We start from the raw sequence: 24,580 nt of genomic DNA, 5'->3' as shown, positions 1-24,580 counted from the left end.
GTGTGTATCGTATCCTCAGGCTGTGTGTGAGTGTGTGTGTAAGTGTATCGTATCCTCAGGCTGTGTGTGTATGTGTGTGTATGTATGTGTGTGTGTGTGTGTGTGTGTCGTATCCTCAGGCTGTGTGTGTGTGTGTGTGTGTGTGTGTGTGTCGTATCCTCAGGCTGTGTGTGTGTTGTGCTGCAGGAGCAGGCCTCGTGGGTGTGCCAGTGTAACGAGGCCATGGTGCAGCGTCTGGAGCAGGACTTTAAGGTGACGCTGCAGCAACAGAGCTCTCTGGACCAGTGGGCACTGTGGCTGGACAGCGTGGTCAACCAGGTCCTCAAGCCCCACGAGGGCAGCCCCAGCTTCCCCAAGGCAGCGCGCCAGTTCCTGCTCAAATGGTCCTTCTACAGGTACACCCATTTAACCATTCAGGCCACGTGTCCCTGCAAAATCCTTGAAAGCTCACAAAGTGAAAAACGAAATGCAAGAATGACTTGAAGCTCTTGAAAATAAAACAAATCATTTTCCAAGTCGCCAACTCTCGACAGGTGTATATGAAATATTGCCCAGGTTTTTTTATGTTGAGAGTGTGCTGGTCTCATCTCATGCTGTGTGTAAAAGTCCTTGAGTCACACACACACACACACACACACACACACACACACTCACACGCCTCACCACCCCTCCACCCCCACAGCTCCATGGTGATCCGGGACCTGACCCTACGCAGCGCCGCCAGTTTCGGCTCCTTCCACCTCATCCGCCTGCTCTACGACGAGTACATGTTCTACCTGGTGGAGCACCGCGTCGCCCAGGCAACCGGCGAGACGCCCATCGCCGTCATGGGAGAGGTGAGGGTCAGGGGGATGATTCATGCAGCGGAGTGCTACGCTATGCGGCTAGCATACATTACTTGCGTTTATTCCACTTTGGAATGTCCATTCAGTATGTTGTGTGACGTTTCCAGTGGTAACGAGTGTTGCAGACCTGGATCAAATATGTCTTTGTTTTGGATTCAAATATTTTTCTGTGCTCGATTGATCTTGTTTGGTGCTATTGGTGCCAACCAAGAGGTTCAGAAGGCAGGGTTTGCCATTTTTGAGAGCATTTCGTAGGTCTAATTGTTCAGACAAGCTCAGTAAGTAAAGCACAGAGAAACATTTGAATCCAAAACAATTACGTATTTAGACCCAGGTCTGTGGAGTATTGTACCCATAAAAATTGGTCAACTTTATTGTTGAGTGGTCTGCAGTATTGGTAGGGTAGGCGTGGTGTCCAAAATGTCATTAATGCAAACCAATGGAAATATTCTGAAAAAATATCAGTTTAATCCTAAATGATTGGCAGAGAAATTGGAGTTGGCATTGTAAAATTTAAACTGATATTTTCCAAACATTCCATCAGTAGCAAGAGTTACCTATTGGCACACAAAGCAGATAGCCATGACCGTGAATTCCATTATTTAGCCTCTGCAGGTTTGAGAGTAACGGTTCACGATCATCTACATGCTGACTTCTGGTGACTGGCTTACTTTTGAACTGTCAAAAATCTTACCTGAAAAGTCCAGATTTACTGCTCATTGGTTTAAAGTTGCTGTCCTTGCAGTTTAGGAGGACGACGTTGAACACTTCTGATGTACATGTAGAAATGGCCTTTATGTCACTTAGAATGATGCATAGCAGTCAAGCAGATTCAGGAAACCCATCATTTAGAATCCCATTCTCTCCTGGGACTTTTGCCAAGTTTTGAGTTAGTGCCGCTGGCCATAGTGTCACTTTGACCATTCGATTAAAGTAATAATAAGATCTAAATAAAAACTGAAAAAGTTCAGATGTGGGATCAACTTTTAAATTGTTCTTCGAGTGGTGGCATAATGTGCGGGTACCGGGTCATATTTGATTGACGGTCTGTTCTCTTCTCTATTACAGTTCAGTGACCTCAGCTCAATGACCCTCATGGATAAAGGTAAGGAGTCCAGCTCTTGCATGAAAGCCACATTCATTTTCCACAGTCTGCCAATTTCATCAGCATGAAGTTCAGTGTAGGTCATTTTGATTTGCACTTGGAGTATATTATCTATAACCTCCCCAGACTCAGTCATCTCGCTCCCACCCTCCCCTTCAGCCAATCACACGTCACCGGCCTCTTCTCATTTGGCATATCCAGCCTCCCAGCTAGCCAGCTAGCTAGATCACGCTAACGCCACTCCAAAGGCAATATGCCTGTCGCAGACATTTGCACTGCTTATTTATTTGTTAGCAATATTTATTGGCTATTGTTGCCAAGCACAAAACCCAAGCGAGTAAACAAGCTAGCTAGTTAACTGGCTGACTAGCCCACATGTGTTTTGTTTTATATATATTAGTATGTAAAACAATACTAATTGTATGTATTGCTGTCCTGGGCTGGTCTCCCTTGAAAAAGAGATTTTGACTTCCCAGTTAAATAAAAATAAATCTCTAGCTTGGTTCAATTTCAATAACGTTAGAGCATGAAATGAGTCACAGTGACTTGCAGAGGAACACCACCCTCACGGCCTCCCGTCTCTCCTCTGACAGACACGTCTCACTTCACCGGCGATATTGGGGAGCTGAGCAGCAACGGAGACGTTTCTGGGCTCCCCGGGGAACTACCGGTCAAGAGGGAGAGGATCGAGATGAACCACTCGCTACAGGAGATCTGAGCCCCCACACACACACATCCCGCCACCACCCAAGTCGAGTCACGCATTCAGGACACTGCGTACTTTTCAAGTTCCCCTGACGGGAGCTTTCGATACCTTTACGGGGGGGGGGAAACAACTCTTGTTGGAAGATTCTGGGCGTTTCTGGGTTACAGGCCAGCTAATACAAAACTGCTACAGTGTTGTGGCAAAGTTATAACGGCGACCACACATTTCACTAATGTTGTGAGGACATTTTGTCTTAGCTGGACAGTAACGCTCCAGCCTCGGTCCATTTCCCAGGCTGAGTTTTACATCGTGAACGGAAGAACTTGGCACAGACCTGAAGTTCAGCAGGACACACGTGGCCTCTTTGAGTGGCACTTTTCCAGCTGTGCTGTAGTGCTGCTCCAGTGCCTTTATGAGATATTAACTCCCTCCTCCCCCCCACACCCACAGAAACTCCGGCCTCTGCTGTGCCTCTTGATGTTTATAGAAACCACACATAGAAATGTATGGTTTCAGAGCCTCCATCCACACATCACCTTGTAGCTTAGGTGATGGGTGGATGGTTGCTTCACACAGCTACACACAGTAATACCAGCCCCTGCCCCCACACCTCTGGGGGTGTGACACTGCACTCCGGAAGGTTCCGAAGCACGGTTGTCCCCCCGGGCCTTGTGAGCCGACAGCTCGCCCGCCCGCTCGGTGGGAGGACTCTGCGTTCTCCCTGTCCACACGTCTGGGAATTCTCATTGGCTGTGTGCTCTGTGCTCATCGCTGTTTCCAGACGACGCCTCTCCTGTGTTGGCAGGGTCTCCAGTGGGTGGGCCCGTTTCTCCCGGTTCTGTTCAAACCCGTCAGTCAGCTATCGAGGGCGCCAAGCCCTTCCTCTTAAAAAAATTAAAAATAAATAACATGAAACATTTATTTGGGGGCTCAAAAGGAAGTTCAGAAAGTTCATGTCTCCTGTATTCTATGCGAAGTTGAACCGCACCCGCTATAGTAAACCGAAAGGCTGGAATAGCCTTTGTTCTAAATTTCCTTTTATACATGGTCCATGTAGTGTAGCAACTGTCTAATATGAAGTAAAGGGTGAAAGGGGTTTATAAAACCAAACGCAAATGTTTGTACTGTACATGTATCTTGAGCTGTTGAAGAATTTACAGTAGTAACTGAGGCCATCTCTCCCTCACATGAAATGACTAGACTACACAGCCATATGGCAGGCTAACCATACAGTGTGAAGCCACACAGCAGGTTAACTGTACTGTAGGTTAGCCGCTACACATAAATGAACTGTACTGCTAGCTAACTGCGCGACAGGCTATGTCTGCTGCAGGGTAAACCCGCGGCGGGCTAACAGCAGGCTGGCTAACTGCACAGCGGGAAATCACACGCCATTTTAAGGGTACGACAGGCTAAAACACAGCAGGTTGTTCTAAAAGGTCAGAGACCTGACCTTCAGTTTTCAGTTCCAGAGACCCTTCCCACATATCGTTCAGGCAGATTCCTGACATGGCTATTTATGAACACTACTTTAATGTGCAGAGAATAATTTAACCATTTTCCTCATGTTTTGTCATTACCAAAACAGCCTTTGTGTTTTAGCTTGCACTAGTCAAAGGGGGAACATCGTTTCTTAATGTAATTGAACGTAATGTTTTTTAATGCTGTTTAAAACCTGGGATGATGGTTTATTTTCTACTGGTCTAGTTCTGATTCTTACTCTGAGTATGTTGAATGTTTATTTTTACAACCTGTTCTTGACTACACTTTACTTGCTGGAAGGCTGACAGTGGTCTGCAACCATTTGAATTGTATTTTGTACCAGTCGCACTGTCTAAATAAATTGGTGTAAATAAAAACAAAAAAACAGATGAAATTTCTGCTTGGGCAAAAAAAAAAAAAAAAAGGGTAACATTTAAATGTTGTCTTTGAAAAAAATGGGCAGTTTTATTAGTCTCACCTGAACGAATCTTTCACCGATTCACACGATTTGCCTGCATGATGAGAACTTCACACGTACTCTACAACCCAGACACATCTGCGTAACTAACTACTGCATCTACCTTTTGCAATATATAAATATTTAAAAAATGCAGTTTTCATGGCAATTCCAGTCCAGGTACATATGTATGAGACATATTTGTATGTACACATTCCTTAGTCCATGCCAATTGGTTACATCCATGGTTTCCCCCAAGTCAAGATCTTCACCCAAGGCACACACAATTCACATTGCTTAAAGCACAAGAAAAATAATTAAGTACACTCTCACAAAGAAGGGGCAGGGTTTCTGAACTGTGAGCCAATGAAGAAAAACTCTAGGTAAGTACTAGTTTTTGTGTGATGGTCCCAGGTAAGTGCATGTCCCCCCCCCCCTCACAAGGTGGGGACCGGGTAGTGGGACAGTGGACGTGACGTCCTCGGTGTGTGATGGTCCCTTGATCTGGGTTTTGGGCTCCTGGTGGAGTCCGGAGGAAATAAACGAAAGTGCGTTTGGATTCTGAAAGCTCCCAGGAGGCTTTTCTTCCGCTCAGATCGAGCAGCCGGCCATGTACTTCCCTGCAGAACAGAGAGAGAGAAACACTCAAGTTCAGTGCTCTCCAACCCTGGTCCTGGAGAGCTACTGGGTCTGCTGGTTTTTGCTTTCACCTTAAAATCAGCACCATGTTGAGACCCAGGTAACCCGTTAAGGTGAGTTGATAATTATCAGCTGATAATTAAGTGTAGGGTAATAACGAAAACCAGCAGACCCTATAGCTCTCCAGGACCAGGGTTGAAGACCACTGCTCTAGCTTCTCTACATTCATGTATACCTTAGTGTTCATATTGAAAATACTTTACCAAACCAACAAAGTCTAAGACAAGTTTCATTGTCAGTTTTTTATCAAAAGGAGAGTGGTCAGTCTGCCTGCCTTTTGTATGTTTTGCTTTATTCCAAGAGGAGAATGTAAAGAGGTTTACGAAATCACAGCTCAGAAGGTGTCATGGTAGGGAATTGAACCCCCACTTGCATGGGGAGACCAGGAAATGGCTCATGTTGGCTGTCCTACAAATGACCCCACACATCTCACCGTGAGTAGTTTTTGTAAAATCCTGAACGACTCGGGAGAAGTGTGTGCACATTTGTAGGTGTTACCCATGCTGTGTTGTGCTGGTGTGGGCTGCACAGCTGCGTATGAATGTGTGTGTGTTTGCAGGTTTTCCTCCTGCTGTGTGTTGTGATGCTGGTGAACTCCGCATGAGTGAATGTGTGTGTGTGTGTGCATTTGCAGGTTTTCCACAAGCTGTGTGTAGTGATGCTGGTGAACTCCGCATGAGTGAATTTGTGTGTGTGTGCGTTTGCAGGTTTTCCACAAGCTGTGTGTAGTCTGCATGGCTGTGAGCGTGTGCGTGGGTGTGTGCAAAAGAGCAAGCGTGCGCACTCAACCAACTATGTATAAATAAAGGTTTATAAATAAATGTGTGTGAGTGTGTGTGGGTGTGTGTCTGTGTGTGAGTGTGTGTGTGTGTGTGTGTGTGAGAGAGTGTGTGGGTGTGTGTGTGAGAGTGTGTGTGAGAGTGTGTGAGAGAGTGTGTGAGAGAGTGTGTGAGAGAGTGTGTGAGAGAGTGTGTGAGAGAGTGTGTGAGAGTGTGTGTGAGAGTGTGTGTGAGAGTGTGTGTGAGAGTGTGTGTGAGAGTGTGTGTGAGAGTGTGTGTGAGAGTGTGTGGGTGTGTGTGTGTCCGTTTACCTGTGGCGAACCTCTTCTTCACCAGCGACATGCGGTACCGGCCTCCCACCACTTGCACGTCCATGCCCGACAGGGTGGCCCCGGACCCCACAAACTGCACCAGGAGGCTGGGCGGGGGCCCGCGGGGCACCTCCAGACACTGCCAGCTGGCGCACAGCGTCCCTGAGCCTGGGGGGGGGGGCGGAAGACCCGATTAAAAACTCCTCTCCGCCGGAACCCTCCCGCACAAAGCGCGTCACAACCGAAAAAACGAGGCGCGTATTAATATCTCCCGTCTTCCGCCGCCCCCTCTCTCGCCCACACGCCGTGCGCGTTTATGCTAATTACACTTTACTGGCGTTGCCCACGCGGATTCAGACCCTGGGAGAAAAAGGGATCGTCGGAGGGAGGAGATATTCCTGTTTCTAATCAGCCTCTGTGGCTGTGGGAGGATTCAGGAAGAAGCAAGGACATTTATACGTGTGACTGACTGGGAGATGAAAGAGTGACCTTTGCTGTGGTTGGTGGGGGATAGGCTCGGCAGTTTCCACAGTAACCGTCTCTCCTCCGTATTCCTGTCGAAAAGGAGAGGAAGAGTGGTGTCAGTTTTTCTACACGTCCGTTCGGTTTAATTTATAACCTTTCCTTCACTCCCTCCCTCAATCCCCATCACGCCTACCTCTTACCAACTACTATCTTCTGTTTCAGTCTGTCTCTCCTGTCCTTTTTACCCATCTTCCTCTCTACTTCCTCTTCTTTCTCATCATCCCTTTCTCTTGCTTTCTTTCATATCCTTTCTCCTGCTCTCCCCCCTTCCATTCTCTTTCCTTTTTCCCCTTCTTCCTCTCCCACCATCTCCCCCTCCTGTCCTACCTCTATCTCCCTCCCTCTCCTATCCCCTCTTACCTTCTTTCTCCTCCTCTTCCTCTCCCACCATCTCTCCCCCTCCTGCTCTACCTCTATATCCCCCTCCCTCTCTCCTCTTCCATTCTTTCCTTGCCCTCATCCTCCCTCTCTCCTACCCAGGGGTGTAGATAGAAATTCTGGGCCCCCCTTTTTTAATAAAACACATGGGCCCTCTCAAACTGTGGGCCCCTAGAATCTTCACCACTATTCACCACACTAGCGACGGCCCTGCTCATACCATCTGTCTCTTCTTCCTGCCCTCCCTCTCTCCCCCTCCCTACACTCTCTCTGCCCCCCACCCTTCTCTCTTTCTCTATCTCTCTCCCCCCTTCCTACCCTCTCAAATTCAAATTGCTTTATTGGCATGAAATTCAAATGTAACTGTTGCCAAAGCATACATATAAATATTATGCTAAATAGTAATATCACAGTAACACAATAAGTCTCACCATGAGGCCGAGGGCTGGCACTGCAGGTCAGTGGCGGTGTGGTCGAGGGCCATCATGACCTGCACGCCTGTGAGCTGGGTTGCCGGAGCGGTCGCCGGGCAACAGTGGTAGTCCAGGGAGACGCGGGTCACCGTGCCACTGCGCTGGCATTCCGCAGACAGCAGCAAGGGGGCGCTGCCCGGGTCCTGGGAGGAGAACTACAGGAGAGTGAAACAAAAACTGTCAGCACACACAAAAGTTGGGAAACAGTTCTTCATCTTTTATTTTATTGGCAAGAAATACATGCTTACTGCCGTATACAAGTACTTACTGCCGTAGCATACAGCAATCAGGTTATTTTGAATTCAATACTTTTCTATTCTTGATTCATCTTGCCTGGTGCAATTGAGCCAACCAAGAGGACCAGAAGGCAGGGTTTGCACTTTTTGAGAATATTTAAAAAAGGTTCCACCAGGCAAGCTCAGCAAATTTTAGAAATTCATTTGAATCTAAAACAATGACGTATTTAAACCAGGTCTGACAGCAATATCAATAAACATTAACATAGTGAATAATAAGTGAACGCAATACAACTAGGATATCTCACCTGGTACTTCAGCAGAGTCACGTTATAGTAAGAGGCTTGGGGATTGAGTTCAGCCTCTCTCTGCAGATACAGATTCAGGGCCTGCATGTTGAACCAGAAGTCCCTGTTGTCCGGATCATTCTGGGAGGGGTCACTGAAGAAAGCAAACAGAAATAGCAGCTTTCTACTTTATGGGAAGTACAGTGCAGTACGTACGTATTTGGGCAATTGGTACAAATTGGTTCTTTTGGCTCAAGGGTCCAGCACATTGGATTTGAAATAAAACAATAAATGTTAAAGTGCAGACTGTCCTCTTTCATTTGAGGGTATTTACGTCCATATCGGACATATTCATTTATGGGACCAAAAGTAATTGGACAGTTGGCTTCTCAGCTGCTTCTGAATAGTCAGGTGTATTCAATCACTGCCTTAGTGCAGGTATAAAAAAGCTTTCAGTATCTAGTTTTGAGTCTATGTTTTTTATTTCCTTTGGAGTCTGTTATTGTTGTTTGTCAACATGAGGCCCACAGTTGTGCTAATGACAGTCAAGGAAGCCGTTATGAGGCTGAGAAAAAAAAAGGTTAAATTTTACCAACTGTCCAAATACATACGGACTGCACTTTATCTTGTAGGTTGAAGGGTTTTGGAGACGTGGCTTACTCTGGGCCTCACTCTGGAGCTTACTTGTAAAGCAGCTTTTGATTGGGCAGGAAGTGGTCCACGCGAGCGATGTTGACCAATCGGAAGCTGAGGACGGGGGCGTTGGGGTTGGCGGTGAAGATTCGCAGGATTCCGGCGGGAAAGGACATGGTGAGGTCACCTGTTATCTTCACCAGGCAGCTGGAGTTACAGGGGAAGAGTGATTTAATTATATGCATGTCTGCACGTATATATTTACATATATACATATATACATACAGACATACATTATTCAAATGAAGAATTTCTTCACATTGGGGAATTTCCTTCTCACCACTGTTTGAGGGTTTTTCTCCCAACTGGTGAGATTTTTTTGCCTCATTTATTTGCTATTTTGAGGTTGTGGTATGGCGTTTTTCCCTTTTCCCTTTTGCCATTCTGTTACTCTATAAAGCGTCTTTGTAAGAGTCTTCTGTAAAAAGTGCTACCCTGGTGTAAAATCCCGCTATGACCGGTCTGAATTTACCAGCTGCCTGCTGTTTCAAAACATAGCTCGAGCAGGTCACACCATGTTGAGTATGGAGCTTTTGAGCAGAGTATATAAATAAAATTGAATTGAACTGAACAGACAGACGGAGAGGTGTCAAGAAGAGGAAGGGAGTGAGACCAGAGAGACAGAGAAGAGAGCGGGAGAGATGAGGCTACATCAGACATCATCTCATGACGGAGAGCTCCAGCACTTCCGTTCTCTCAGGCCTGTGGCCATGGGTACTGACCGGTTGTGCTCCCCGCCTTTGAAGTACGCGCTGATGTACTCTGTGATGGCCGCCGCCACTGGCCACGACTCCTGGGCGCTGAGGGAGATCGGGCTGGGCCCCCGCGATAACCCCGCTGCAAGGAGAGACAGAAACGGTGAGGGAGGGAGTTGGGTGACTCATTGGAGGAATCTCATATTTAAATTATATGTATTTCTTTCAAAATCTCAGGAGGGGTTGAGCATTCTTGACATCTGGTATAAGCACACAGGTGCAAAAATATATTTGTTTTCCATATTTTTGAATCTGGACACTAGGCACACTAGGCACTACAAAAGATATGGTTGACGGTTAATTTACATTTCTTGTAAACAACGCTACACTGATGTGCAGGTTGTGCCAGTGGAGCGTGTTTGGATTTGAATTTCGTACGTTTGGATGGGCACCCACCTCTGGCGGGGCTGGCTGCTCGGGGGGTGACTGTGGGCTGCCCCCCCCACTCGCTCGGGCTGGAGGAAGACGAGGAGGAGACGGTGAGCGGGGGGCTGGGGCCAGTCCGGGGGGACGAGCACAGGGACCTGGACTGAGACAGGAAGGCAAGGTCACACCCCAAAGTCTGCATTGTAATTTCAGAATTTCAGACAACCTTACTTACTGCAGCTAGTGAACCCTGCTGGGGGAAAAAACAGCTGAAGCTAGGTTGGTTGACAAGTTCAGACCAGCTCTATACTCAACATGGTTTGACCAGCTGAAGCTACACTTTGAAAGAGCTGGTAGCTGGTCATTTCAAGCCGGTCATAGCTGGAATTTAAACCAGGGAATGCACTCAAAACCAATCCTGGCCCATATTAGTGAAGTACTGGGACCTGTTCCACAGAACAAGATTACTGAGTTAGCTGGATAACTGCTAAAACCCAGAACAGCTCTTTTTACTTCAGTCCATGTTGGGAGGGGTCTGGGTATCTGGCTAACTCAGTAATCCTGCTTTGTGGAACAGGCCCCTGGTGTAGTATCACTTTTGCCTTTTAGCTCTTCCTAATGGATAAGATTAGGACATGGAGCCTGGATAAACTATCTGTGTCCATGTCCTAGAGGCCAAAGACAGGGCCATACAATGCATGGTCAGCAATGCTTTTCTGAGATGCTTTATGAATAATCGGGGCAAAAAGTGAACCTCTAAGTGAAGGGGTGTCTATCATTGATGACTTGCCACTGTCTCACACCTTGTAAAGACTTTTAAAACCAGCTGTAGACATGAAGGAAAGATGTCCGCTTTTACAAAATTGCTCTCTATTAAGAGGAACAAGTGAAACTCTCTGGAGCAAAGAGAACACGCTTCAAATGGACAACTTTGACAATCGCTGTGTGAAAACTGCAGTTCTCAAAGGACTTGATGAATGTCTTCAGCTTTGCACTTGCTCTTATTGTGGTGCCAGCCTGCTGAACGTAAATCAAATGTGTGACATCACCAGGTCTTTGAGCAGACTATAGGATACACAGGAGATCTGAAATCTTGGGCAGTCAGAGATGTAATATAGCTGCAATATCACATAAACAATGATTTTAAAACATAAAATGTGTTCATTATTCTTCTTCTTCCCAGATTTTAATGCCAGCACGCTGGGGCCTGTTCCACAAAGCAGGATTACTGAGTTAGCAAGGTTAACTTCACCCAGTAAACTCGGAACCCACCACAATCTGGAACATGGATTGATAAACATGGATTGATATAAACCTATACTTTACTGCAGTCATCCGGCTAACTCTGCAATCCTGCTTTGCAGAACAGGACCCTGGTCCACAGAACTGTTTGAATGTATAGGAAATGAAAAAAGTGTAAAATTAACTACCCGCTCAGAGCCACTCTGCCGGCCTGCAGTGACCCTCCTGGATCGGGACGGGCGAGGGGGAGCTGCCAACAGCAGTTCTGCACTGTCCCGTCGAGAGGGAGGAGGTGTGTCTGCAGGAGAGGAGAGAATGTGTAAAAAACATACAATACACTGAGCACCAATAGAAAAACAGATATTAATATCTATATTCAAAAATAAAGTATATGAATTTGGGATTGCATTTCATATTCGATAAATGGTTGGTTCAGCAGTTTTGCCATCAAATTATAAGGAGTTTATTCAGCAGTACGCGAGACCCCACCACCTCATTGGTAGGACGAGGATTGAATAGGTTTAATTGACTCAACGATGTAACAGTCAAGCGAGGTGGAAACTGTGAGGAAATTACATTCATGATTTAAATCCTTGTGATCTCAAACCACTTCAAACTGAAGGGGGGGAGCTAACAACTCCACTCAACTGAGTCATTAATGGAAACCGCTGGGCACCAGAACGGCCACCACACAGGTAGAAGCCATGGGATTATGAAGTTGATTAAACTGGAGGAAAATTAAGTGGGAATTAGCCAGCATACCAGGGTACCCCCAACACTAAGTGTTATAAGTGCCACGAGACCACTAGAACAGAAGGCTGATATAATCGAATTCAAATTCTGGATTGTGAACATTGTGAGCAATAGAACCTGGCATGATATTACAGTTCCCTGTAGTGGTAGTGTGTGTGTGTGTGTGTGTGTGTGTGTGTGTGCCTATGTCTGTGTGTGTGTGAGGCCTGGGTACCTCCGCTCCGGGAAGGCTGAGTGCTCAGGCTTAAGCAGTTCTGGTCATTTTCCGTGGAGAAGCACAGGTCCTCCTGCGGCCCAGAATGCCGTGTGAGAGGCAGGCCGTTCCTGCGCAGGCCTCCCTCCGAAGCACGCTGCTTCCTGGCCTCCTTCCGGCCGCTTCCTGTCCCCGCCGGTGCCCCGGTGGTGTCGCTGAAGGGGTTGTGCATGGAGTTCCAGCGCACCAGCTCCTTCCGAGGCCTGGAGGCGGAGCCGGAGTTAGGGCCAGGGGTGGAGCCGGGGGCGGGGGCTAGCCTGCTGCTAGCGGAGCTCTGGGCCGCAGCGGCCGCGGCCAGGGAGGACTGGTGGGAGGGGCTGCCGATGATGGTGATGGAGAAGGGGTCTTCGGGAGACTCCAAAATGGCGGCGCTACCCCTGTCTCTCTCTTTCTGCGACGAGGACGATGAAGCGGACGGGGCCTTTTTTTCGGCGTGGGAGGCGAAAGGGTGGGCCTCCGGCCCCGCTTTGTGCGGGTCTTTGAGGCCCCGGCCGTCCCGGGAGAGGCGGGGCCGGGCGGGGGCCCAGGGCTCCGGGGAGACGGCGGTGGGTTCGGTAGGGGCGGTCCTCTCGAAAGCGACCAGGAAGGGGTCCTCCGGGGGGATGTGCTTGCAGCTCCACACTGGGGCGTCGGGCTCGGGCGGGGCCAGGCCTCGGCCGAAAGCGGGGAAGGTGAAGAAGGCCGGGTCCAGCTCGGGGGCCGGCCGGGGGGAGCGGGGGGCCCCAGGCCACACCCCTGAGGGGTCGTCCTGAGCGGGAGGGGTCCGGCCCGGAGACGGGTCTCGGAATGCGGTCAGGAAGGGGTCGGGCGCCCGGCTTAGGCCAGCCGGCTCTCTGCCCTGCGCGGTCGACGGCCACGCCGCCCAGCCTGCCGGCTCCGGAGAGGGACCCAGAGGCTGATGGGAAGGGGAGTCCAGCCCTGAGTCCTCCACGTTCTCAGGAGAGGACGACTCCGAGGAAAAAGCAGCATCTGAGAGGGAGAAATATACATCCCCTCTGTTACTCCATGTTCCCCATCAAAACCTCATATTCCTTCAACATATTACCACCTAAAACGACTTCACCAACTTCCATGATCCACTTCAAAGGGGAAACTATGGGCCAGATTCGCAGATACAGATTAAAATTCTCCACACACAACTGAATTTAGTCCATCTTTATCCCTGAAACCAACCTAATAATGGCTTGCAATCTATAAAATGTATGCATAATCCAAGCTATATGTTTGGCTATGACATTATATATGAAAATGCCTTTGGGTCACAATGTCATTCCCATCCACTTTGGCTGAATTTTGCGACCATTGTTTCCAATTTTACTTTAATTACGAGCCGGTAGTGATATTCTTATTGTCATCGTCGATAACAAATACATTAAAAAGACATTAACCTTTATGATCTCTGTGAATTTGCCCTGTACTTTGGATTGCATATGGTTGAAATATGGTACGTTTCTGCAATGCAATTATTTTTTGATAAATTGCGCTGTCAAAGTATTAATCACATCATTCACAACTACACAAAATAAATATTGAAATTGCAATAAAACAGCAAACAAAAAGCAAGATTCATCATCTGCTTCCTTAAGACTTACAGTAAGTCACTGTAACAGATACGTAGGTGGGTGTTATGACTATTTTTCAACACAACCTACAGTGCAGTGACTCATCACATAGCTCCAGGGTGTCACTGTCTTGAGACGGCTGTGATTGAATCCTGGTTCAGGTAAAGAACAGGATGATTTGAAAAGCTGCAAAATGTCATAATTGAATTCCGCCCACATATACTGTATATTATAAACACTGAATAGCTGACAAAAATGACCAGCTAACAAATCAAATAGTGTTACTGTTAAACAATGTATCACTGACGCATCCAAATAGTGCTGGATAAATACATGAATATGGGTCAAAAGCCATCCGCACCACCGTGTGAAGCTGTGTTCAATTGCATATAATGAGGACTGAAATTATATAATTCATTAAATAATAACTGCTGAACTACGATGATTCCGGTACCATAACAGAATCATTGCCAATCAATACTGAGCAGGTTTCTTCACAGAGAACCCTGCTGTAAAATCCAGCTATGTCAGTTTGACCAGCTTGAAAATTGAGCTGGTCAAGCTGGTCATAAGCTGGTCTAGCTGGGTATGAGCTGGTCAACCAGCATGGGCAAGCTGGTCATAAAGCTGGTCTAGCCGGGTATGAGCTGGTCAACCAGCATGGGCAAGCTGGTCATGAAGCTGGTCTAGCTGGGTATGAGCTGGTCAAACCATGTCAAGCTGAAACCTGGTCTGAACTGGTCAACCAGCTAAACCAAGTCCAGCTGGGAGCAGATCCGAACTGGTCAACCAGCTAAACCATGTCCTTCTCGAAGCTGATCCGAACTGGTCAACCAGCTACCAGCTGTTTCAAAACCTAACTTCAGCAGGGAAGTTTACCACAGAATCTGGATCCTACCACAGGTAGGTTCTCTATTATTCTTTATATCCTACCACAGGCGATAAAGAATAATAGGTACCACTGACAGGCAATATTACATCCTTTATTAAAAAACGAGTTTCATAAATCTACATGATCTTATCTCAGCTAAATTTATGTTTTTTATTACATCAAACTTCCCTGTAATTGGAAAACTACTTGAAACCAAATTTTACCCGCAAAGCTACTGGACTTGAAGGCAGAATCTAGTGGAGGTCCGAAGAGCTGTTCTGAGCCAGAAACACTGCAATTCAGCCTGAACAGAGGGAGGGAGAAACAGGTAGAAAGAGGAAGGAAGCAAAAAGCAAGATGGCTGACTGTATATTCTTATCATTGAGCTGTCTTCTTTCTGTAGAAGACAGTTTCTTAATGGATGTGACTGAGTACAAAAAAACTAACTGATAATGACTGTTACTCTTCTGGAAGACCATATGTTTAGTCTATAATAATATACTCTATAATATATCTTCTTTCAAGAAGGGAAAGTGTTTACTTACCTGCCATGATCAGGGCTGGAGGTTGATCTCCGCATTCCTTCCTTTTCACTGTCTGGAGGAAAATCAAAAACGTGTCAACTGTCACTCAGTTCTGAAGATCTTCTGTACATTTAGGGGTAAATAAGTAATTAACACAATACACAGTATTGCAAATAATAAGTTTGCAGCTTATTCTTTATTTTATTATTTCAAGTGCATAAAGTACTGTAATAGTCAGAACCCTCATCAAACCTGTCTTCTGTCTTATCCTGTACATTGCTCAACTATCAAGATTTATAAGCAGTGCCATGCAAATGAGAACAGTGATGATACTATTTCCCCGCTACAATCCAAATAATTGAAAAACGTGAACACTATCTCCAAAAAAAGACAAAAATAAACCACTACATGCCGTAAGACGCATGCATCATTTTACATTTCAGTAGGAACTTCATATAAAGTCCCCTAGAGGAACAAAATAAAATTGAATCGAGTGAAAGTGTCTGGTTGGCCCTACCTTACCTGGTAGCTTTCTCTTACTGTACAAGAAGGTTGATGCATGAAAGGACTGGCCCTCACAATAATTTCATTGAACCATTTCTTTGGTTTACTGTTGTAATATCTAATATTCTAATTCATCTAATACGTTTCTATGCTTCACTGAGCGGGTCTGGTGTATTGGAACCTATGAAATACTCTCAGAAAGTGCAAACCCCACATTCTGGTCATCTTGGTTGGCTTAACTGCAACCAGCAAAATCAATCGAGCACAGAAAAGTATTGAACTTTTGACCCAGCTCTGTCTAATTGGGTAGAGCCCTTTAGCATGAAGCAGCGCTATTACAGCTGCCCCGGAACACCGCATATCCTAAGAGCTGTTATTAAGTCAGTGGTTTACTGAGTCATTGTGTTGTATCTGTATGATTATACTCCGCCCACAGACTGTGCATAAAAAAACGCATCGGCTAAATATGGTACAATAAACCATACAGTAGCATTTGTTAAGCATTTAACATTTCACACAGACCCTGAAAAACGGATAGTGTTCACAGTTCACACCACACAGGAAGTAGGAGATAATGTGACCCACCCCTGCGGGGGGCGCTGTCCCCCTCCCCTTCTGAGCGTGCTCCAACCATGCAGCTGGAGTTCCCTGTGACAGAGGGGATGATGGGAAATTAGTGAAAGGGATATTTTTGTTTAAAATCGACCTACCACCAACCTCCCAGCACAGGGAGCAAAACAGCACAATGCAGTTGTGTAATTATACGTGTAAAGCACCCACATTTGAACACAAAAAAAATTGAAAACAACTGCCTGTGTTCACGTTCTACCCCCCCTCCATCCCTATGGAGAAAGAGAGGGTGAGGGCCAGGGGTAATGAATGGGGGAAAAATAGAAATTGAACACAAAAGATGCACTAAAAAAGACAGTTAAGACATCACATAGGAGACATCAGTATATCTCTTCAGAATAGCCACCCTCCATCCACTCCTTGCCTTCTCCCTAACCGTATATCATAACCCTAACCAGACCCTCACACATACAAACTACAGTACTACCAGCATATCAAGGCACACACAGTAAGACAGTTTAGTTACTGTACCATCACCCATACAGTGCTCCACAGTGACACAAAGTGAACACTGGACACTCTCTGGATACCATCACTCAAACAGAACACTGCACACTCCCTGGAAACTGATCTGAGATCTGTGAGGGTGACGTCTGGACTGAGAGTGAGTCAGACAAGGCTCAATTCATGTTTACCAAAGGTAACCTAAGGGTCTGGACTGAAAACACACAGAACTTACGGGAGAGATGCCTCTTGATAGAGACCTGGAAAAAAGAAAAAAATAAGATAATGCCTTTGCATCCTCTAGCTACACAAAATAAAAACACACCTGACAAAACATTTACACATTCAGCTCATTATTTAACTTCTTTCCTGGTTAGACTTAAGTGCTCATAACATAGAGTGATGAGTACTTTGGTGAGTGTGAACACCGAAAGGGAAAGGTATGAGCACTTCAAAACAAGAAGAACATTCTGTCTGTGTTTTTAAATGTAATTTAGCACAAAAGAAAAAAAGGAAACACTCACACAAAATGTGAATTCTGTTCAAAGATTTGTAAAATGGGCTATTGTATTGAATTTATATCACTTGAGGTTTCCTGAGGAAGGTCACATTGTGCTGATCCACTAACAGAACAAAAATGAAAATATTGCAATGGAACAATGATGAGTCTGTAGGAGTTTTCTTTGAGTTGAGTGAATGGTTCTTCATCATCTTGCGAAAGTACTTTGGTTTAGCACAGTGGTCCTCAGTCCTGGTCCTGGAGAGCCACGGGCTGTGCCGGCTTTTGTTGTTCCTCAGCACTTAATTGATCAATGAAAGCCGTTAATTACACAGTTCACTTCTTGGGTTTGAATTGGTTGCAAAAAAACAAAAACCAGCACACCCTGCAGCTCTCCAGGACCAGGAGTGAGGACCACTGGTTTAGTTTGTCAGACCATCACTCTGACCTCGTCCTCGATCCCCCGCCCTCCCCCACCCCACTCATGCTCCTGCAGTACCGCTCTGTTGGGGGGCAGCGTCAGGGCCCCCACGGTGGCCCTCAGCTCCCGCTCCTCGGCCGCTGGGTGGCCCCTCCCGCCGTTGCCCACCGGACGGATCTGGATGTTGAACTTCTTGGGTTCGTCGTCGTCGAAGTCGGAGTCGCTGGAGAAGAAGCTGCAGTCTTTCTCCTGGGAGCAGCTTGCGGCAGGGTCAAGGAGCAGAGCGTCATAGTGCAGGGCTGAGAACAGTTCTAGGCCGGTGTTTCTCAACTCCGGTCCTCGAGACCCATTTGCTGGAAGGTTTTTGTTGTAACCAAGACCTCACACACCTGATTTAACTAAAAAAGGGCATTTTTGGTAGTTTGATTGGTTCAGTCATTAAATCAGGTGTGTGAGGGCACTGGTGTTTTAACCACAAGACTGCAGGGAAGCGACAATGAACTGTTTCCTTTAATCTGCTTGTTATGTTCCTGTGTTCTGTGTGTTTAGTGTATCATTGTTTAGTATTATTTATTCTTGTAATTTATTATTTTTCATATTTCATGTCTGGTTCTGTTTATATTTGTTTGTCTTTGCACTCGTCTTCCCCTGTGATGTCTGAGTCTGAATGTTTTCTAGTCCAGTCACTCCCTTGTCTGCATGCCCCACTATTCGGGTGTTTACGGTAGTTCCGGGGTTCAGTCTTCCTTCCAATCTTACATTACTTACTTCCTGCTTTCTCTCCATTTCATGTTTGTACATAGCACTAATAAACTAATCCCAACTAACATAGAATTTGTACAGTACTAATTATACTAACACACTAATATGTTTGTCAAACTAACATTCACTAGTTTTGGGTATTTGTAATTTAAAGCACTTAACTAACTTACTAATGCATCTCCAGTTTCAATTCTGTTCTGTAACTCCACCTCCCTATTCTATCACTGATTACTTGCTTAGTTTTCAGGGAAGTATTTGCACCTGTCTCTCTGTATCTCTGCATCTCCTGATTCTCTGCAAATTGTCTACTCCCTAGTCCGGAGCCGTTTGTATTACATGTGTGTCTTTGTGATTCCAGTCCGCGTTTTTGTTTCCCCCTTGTTATAGTCCCATTACCCTTTCATGTGTCTCACCTGATGTTTATTTGTTAGACCGCCCTCACTCCCATGCCCCGCCTAGTTTGTCTCATTCCCCTGTGTATTTATACCTGTCCTTTTCAGTTGCACGCTGCTAGTTTGTCTTGTCCTGTTTCTGTTCCCGAGCCCTTGATTCCTTCCCCAAGTTCTAGCCTCCTTGTTTCCTTGCCCCTGCCCTTGTTCCCGAGTCCTTGCCCTTGCCCTTGTTTATCTGGTTTTCCTGTTTTGACCCCTGCCTGCTTCCCTGGACTATTCTTTGTGTTTTGTGGATTTCTGTACCTCTGCCTGTTTGGATTTTGACCTTGGCTTGTTTTGTGACTACGCTCTGTCTGCTCTGTCTGCCCCATCACCTGTGAGTAAACTTGCCATTTTCCACACCCCTGTGTCTGCTTCTGGTTCCTCTGTCCGCCCTGCCGTAACACTGCTATGCTGTTTCCATGTTTGCATGTATGCACTTTGCTTGTATAAATTGTTGTTTATACATCAGTGACCTGTTCGACAAAGCAGGATTACTGGGTTAACTGGATCATTTCACTGAGTAAAACCCGGAACATAAACTAAAGTAAAAAGAGCTGTTCCTGACTTTACTCAGATAGCTTTGTGGAACAGGCCCCTGATTTGTGCAGATCAAGCTAACTGCTGCTCACAGGGAAAAAAAAGAAAAAGAATTCAACGAACTTTAGTTTGTTCGCAATCTTTTATGGTCTACTTTACTCAAAGCTAGTATAATATATGCTACATTAACAATTGGTTTTCTTCTTTAAGTAAAAGTTCATTACTTGGAATGATGAAATCAATTTAACTAAATTGGATTCTGTCCTATAATTTGTATTCTGTAATGTGAAGTGAACATGGCAAATGCTATTATGCAAGACAATAAGAGAAAGAGTTCTTTGTGATTACTTATTAGCAATTAATTATCCTCCATAACCTCCATCCATGTTAATCAAACAATCTCACATTGTAGCTTTCTCTATTGACGATGTAACAGAAGACTTCAATTTGGTTAATTCATTTCCTGAATAGATTTAATTGATTATTTGACACAAAATAGATTTTATTAAATATATTTAATCAGTACAGATGATTAACTTGTTGAAGAAAACCTCTCTAACTGTACGTCGTATCAGATTTGAGGGCAAGGCACAATGAAGGTGAGCGAATAGATTTAGGAAAATTACATTTCATTTCCATAATCACTGCAGATCAGAATGCACTCAATACACCCTGTATGAATGCTGTATCTCACAATATAATAAAATAAATTACAGCACAAGGTTATGACATACGAATATTGCCATCGCAGAATAAATCTACAATCGTTTCTGCTCGTATCTACTATTATTCAACTAATAAATCGTTTGAGTTTTAATTGAAGAAAGTAACTGGAAACCGGTTCAGCAAATTGATCAGTTTAAATCGCGGTTTGTTCCTTGAGCACAACAGACAATGCAACACTGCAAAGAAGCAGCAACACACAGTGCAGCAGAAAACCTAACGCAGTCAAATAATGTTTGATTTGGGTTTGATATTGATTCCAGCCAAAATGCAATTAGACCAATCAATTCACCATTAGCAATGGCTATTCTTCCATGAACCAGTGTAATTGCATCGAATTGAACCATTTCTTGTTCACATGGTACTTCCAATAGGTCCACCGCAGTCTCAACTCCTCCTGCTCTGTTCCTTCTCATTCACCCATTCATACACACACTCACACACCGACGGCGACTGACTGCCATGCAAGGTGCCGACTAGCTCGTCAGGAGCATTTGGGGGTTAGGTGTCTTGCTCAGGGACACTTCGACACAGCCCGGGCGGGGGATCGAACCGGCAACCCTCCGACTGCCAGACGACTGCTCTTACTGCCTGAGCCATGTCACCCCAATGGTAGAATAGCGACCGGGAGTGAGAGATCAGGAGTCAACATACATGCTAATTTAGTCACAGCAGGATGGCCATACGTGACGGCCTGACTGATAGGTGTCACAAATTTGTCTGCATCCACCTATGATATGTATTGAACATTCCAAATGAAGGCTAGGAATGGGATAAAAATGAATCACAGCACAAGTCTTGGGTTCAGTCTGACTCTGCTGAATCCAGAATATCTTTCATGTATTTCTGACAACTGCCGTTCCTTTAAATAAGTATCATTTCTGGCAGACTTTCCTGTTTTCCTTACGTATTTGTATAAAATGTATAAGAGTGTGTTCATGTCTATGCTCATGTATACAGTATATGCATATTTATTTTAGCATACATGCATGTGTACTGTGAAAGAGATAATGCGGAGAGCATGACCTCATATTGGTTTGTAATCACTGGGAATGTGACAGGCTCTTACTTAATCTAACCATCTGCTCAAACAAAGCAGTGTTTGAACATACAGAAAGGGCCACATTCATGACCTGGCCGTTCCACAGAGACAACCACGATGCGAACCACAAGATGCCATTCCACCGAATGAGACACGGCTCATCTGGAACATCTCTCGAGAACAGCATGTGACTGAGGCGGCATTAGTAATGGAGGCTAGAGGAATCCTTCTGAAACCGTCCTCCGCTGTCCTGCACTCCCAGTGCAAGTCTGAGAGGTCACTCTGCATATTTCTCACAACGCTACTGAAGGTTCAGCAGTTTACAGTAGAGTCTCAGGAAAGGATATCATTCTGACCACCGTCCGCTCGGATCACGAAGCCCTCGTCGTCCACTTGCGGGGAATTCTGCTGGCAGAAAAACGAAGTTCCATTATATCAGTATAGAGATTTTCACAACGGTACAATATCTCAGAGCACTTTACAGACATTTTTCTTTTATGTTTTGGTACATTTCTCCACAATTTGAAATACCCATCTCCACTTGTCTGACACAGTGACCCAGACGCTATTGTACACTCTGCTTTCACAGAGCACACAGTACTACAGGAGAGTTAACGCTAAACAGGGGGATGGATTTCTCTCACTGATGAACTCTAGTAGCCTGTGAATGCCTATTGCGCAGCACAAGCTAGTGCCAGAGTAAACCCACTGCTGTCTCAAACCCAGGTAAATCCTGTCTCTAGCCTGGGAGTCAGACCAATTGGTACATTAGCATAGCTAAGTATGTACCAGATCTGGTGTTTTCTGTCAGTAAAATATATTAATGTAAGGAGAAACCTCTGAAATACCATGACCTTGGAAGACAAAGGAGTTATTGTTCGTGAGTCATACGCACTTTCATTTGTTTGAATCTGAACGAATTTTAGAAGCAAGTTTAGCGGAGTGGTAACGGTCATGAAGGATCTCTTATTCCCTCTGCATCCCAAACCCACCACCCGCTATATGTCACAGAGCTCTGTTAAAACATTCTTAGCTGCAGAGTGATTCACCGTTCACCGTCCTGAAGTAAACCTCTGGGTTCAGTGAGGTCTATAAATAGGCAGTTTCCCTGACACTGCAGGCGGCACCTGTGTGTTTGTCTTCTTCCAGCAGGTCTAACGCTACAGGCAGATGAGACGGCGCAGGACTCTCTTCTGATCTCCATTATCCCTTCTCTCCCACCGTGCTCCTCTTTGCATGTGATGTAAACACAACCTCATGCCCAGCTTTATAAGGTATGTTCCCAATAAGGGTGTGTGTGTGTTGTGTGTGAGAGAGAGAGAAAGATAGAGAGAGAGTGTCTGTGTGTGTGAGTGAGAGAGAGACACAGAGAGAGAGAGAGAAACAGAGAGACAGAGACAGAGATAGAGAAAGAGAAAGAGAGAGAGAGGGAAAGAGAGAAAGAGATAGAGAGAGGGATAATCATACTCACTGGAGCCTCGCTGACAGCTGTGTCCCTGACAAACAAAAGAGAAAGGACGATGTGTGAAGGAGTGGATGAATAGTGGATCTTGTGTGCGGGTGCGTCATCGTGTGTGTCACTATGATGGCATATGCAGTACGTGAACAGAGGGCGCATGTGTGCTTTGGTGTGTGTGTCTGTGTGGGTGTGTGCATTCATAGGTGTGAGTGCGTGGGTGCATGTGTGTGTGTGTGCACATGGCTGTGTGTGTGTGCACCTGGGTGTGAGTGTATATGTGTGGGTGGGTATATGTGACTATGCGTACGTGTGTGTATGTATGTTTGTATGTATGTATATACGTATGTGTGTGTGGTGTGTCCGTGTGTGTGTGTGTGTGTGTGTGTGTGTGTGTATGTATGTGGGTGGGGGCATGTGTCTATGCGTACGTGTGTGTATGCGGGTGTGTGTGTGTGTATGTGTGTGTGTATGTGGTGTGTCTGTGTGTGTGTGTGTCTGTGCTCTCACGTGGAGTCAGGCTCCTTGTCCCTCTTCCCCAGGCCTGGGATGCGGAAGGCTTTGCTGCGGCTCTTCTTGCCCTCTGGTACCTGGCTGGAGCTGAACTCCTCAAAGCCCACTGGAGCTACAGCACAAATTATGTAAATATGAATACAGTAGTACCTAGTATTCTATGGTCAGTGTGGCTTACCTGGTATTGTTGTTTTATGATGGTGTTGTGTTTGTTCAGTGCAGTCAGTGTTGTAAATAGTACATGCTCGCTCTATGGTCAGTGTGGGGTACCTGGTCACTCGATGGTCAGTGTGGGGTACCTGGTCACTCGATGGTCAGTGTGGGGTACCTGGTCACTCGATGGTCAGTGAGGGGTACCTCGCTCGTCTATGGTCAGTGTGGGGTATCTGGTCACTCTATGGTCAGTGTGGGGTACCTGGTCACTCGATGGTCAGTGTGGGGTACCTCGCTCGTCTATGGTCAGTGTGGGGTATCTGGTCACTCTATGGTCAGTGTGGGGTACCTGGTCACTCGATGGTCAGTGAGGGGTACCTCGCTCGTCTATGGTCAGTGTGGGGTATCTGGTCACTCTATGGTCAGTGTGGGGTACCTGGTCACTCGATGGTCAGTGAGGGGTACCTCGCTCGTCTATGGTCAGTGTAGGGTATCTGGTGACTCTATGGTCAGTGTGGGGTATCTGGTCACTCTATGGTCAGTGTGGGGTAACTGGTCACTCTATGGTCAGTGTAGGGTACCTGGTCACTCGATGGTCAGTGTGGGGTACCTGGTCACTCGATGGTCAGTGAGGGGTACCTCGCTCGTCTATGGTCAGTGTGGGGTATCTGGTCACTCTATGGTCAGTGTGGGGTACCTGGTCACTCGATGGTCAGTGTGGCGTACCTGGTCACTCGATCTCGATGGTCAGTGAGGGGTACCTCGCTCGTCTATGGTCAGTGTAGGGTATCTGGTGACTCTATGGTCAGTGTGGGGTACCTGGTATTGTTGTTTTATGCTGGTGTTGTGTCGGTTCAGTGCAGTCAGTGTTGTAAATAGTACCTGGCCGCTCCGTGCCCGTGCCCTTCTGCTCAGCAAACTTCTTAATGAGGTTCTCAATCCCGATATTCTCCACGTTCTGCTTGAACTCCTCATGCACCTGGGGAGACGGACCAGCGAACCGCACAAACAAGGGTCTGGTTTTCACATTGCTCACAAGAAAATGTTCTCATTTGAATCATTTGAATCTTTAATACCTATTGCTTAGGTGGGAGTGGTGACTAAGATGTAGTCTCGCAGTGGGGAATAACGGTCTTCCCACGCTCTCTAAAACGCTCGCT

General features: G+C 46.0%; 2 protein-coding genes across 3 annotated transcripts in view; one reads left to right on the top strand and one right to left on the bottom strand.

Moving 5' to 3' along the window:
• Nucleotides 1–2,783, top strand: part of LOC133128110 (DNA-binding protein RFX2-like) — a 39,943-nt gene extending 37,160 nt beyond the window's left edge. For both annotated transcript variants that reach the window (XM_061241408.1, XM_061241410.1), the window contains exons 13-16: nt 187–395; nt 683–836; nt 1,914–1,950; nt 2,544–2,783. In XM_061241408.1, the coding sequence (XP_061097392.1) occupies nt 187–395; nt 683–836; nt 1,914–1,950; nt 2,544–2,668 (525 nt within the window). In that variant the 3' untranslated portion in view covers nt 2,669–2,783. The remainder of the gene's footprint in view (nt 1–186; nt 396–682; nt 837–1,913; nt 1,951–2,543) is intronic.
• Nucleotides 2,784–4,578: 1,795 nt separating this feature from the next.
• Nucleotides 4,579–24,580, bottom strand: part of LOC133128873 (F-BAR domain only protein 1-like) — a 53,981-nt gene continuing 33,979 nt past the window's right edge. Inside the window, exons 9-27 of the mRNA XM_061242678.1 lie at nt 24,303–24,399; nt 23,265–23,379; nt 22,770–22,794; nt 21,646–21,703; nt 17,879–18,060; nt 17,116–17,140; nt 16,392–16,454; nt 15,324–15,375; nt 15,003–15,082; nt 12,307–13,314; nt 11,528–11,637; nt 10,128–10,260; nt 9,699–9,813; nt 8,968–9,123; nt 8,305–8,437; nt 7,719–7,915; nt 6,874–6,938; nt 6,385–6,552; nt 4,579–5,215 (exon numbers count right to left, since the gene is read on the bottom strand). Coding sequence (XP_061098662.1) covers nt 5,187–5,215; nt 6,385–6,552; nt 6,874–6,938; nt 7,719–7,915; nt 8,305–8,437; nt 8,968–9,123; nt 9,699–9,813; nt 10,128–10,260; nt 11,528–11,637; nt 12,307–13,314; nt 15,003–15,082; nt 15,324–15,375; nt 16,392–16,454; nt 17,116–17,140; nt 17,879–18,060; nt 21,646–21,703; nt 22,770–22,794; nt 23,265–23,379; nt 24,303–24,399 — 2,811 coding nt within the window. The 3' untranslated portion in view covers nt 4,579–5,186. The remainder of the gene's footprint in view (nt 5,216–6,384; nt 6,553–6,873; nt 6,939–7,718; nt 7,916–8,304; nt 8,438–8,967; nt 9,124–9,698; nt 9,814–10,127; nt 10,261–11,527; nt 11,638–12,306; nt 13,315–15,002; nt 15,083–15,323; nt 15,376–16,391; nt 16,455–17,115; nt 17,141–17,878; nt 18,061–21,645; nt 21,704–22,769; nt 22,795–23,264; nt 23,380–24,302; nt 24,400–24,580) is intronic.

Source organism: Conger conger, chromosome 5, assembly GCF_963514075.1.
Source record: "Conger conger chromosome 5, fConCon1.1, whole genome shotgun sequence".
Classification (NCBI taxonomy): Eukaryota; Metazoa; Chordata; class Actinopteri; order Anguilliformes; family Congridae; genus Conger; species Conger conger.
The sequence above is the reverse complement of the archived record's forward strand: the minus strand, read 5'-3'. Positions and strand labels throughout refer to the sequence as shown.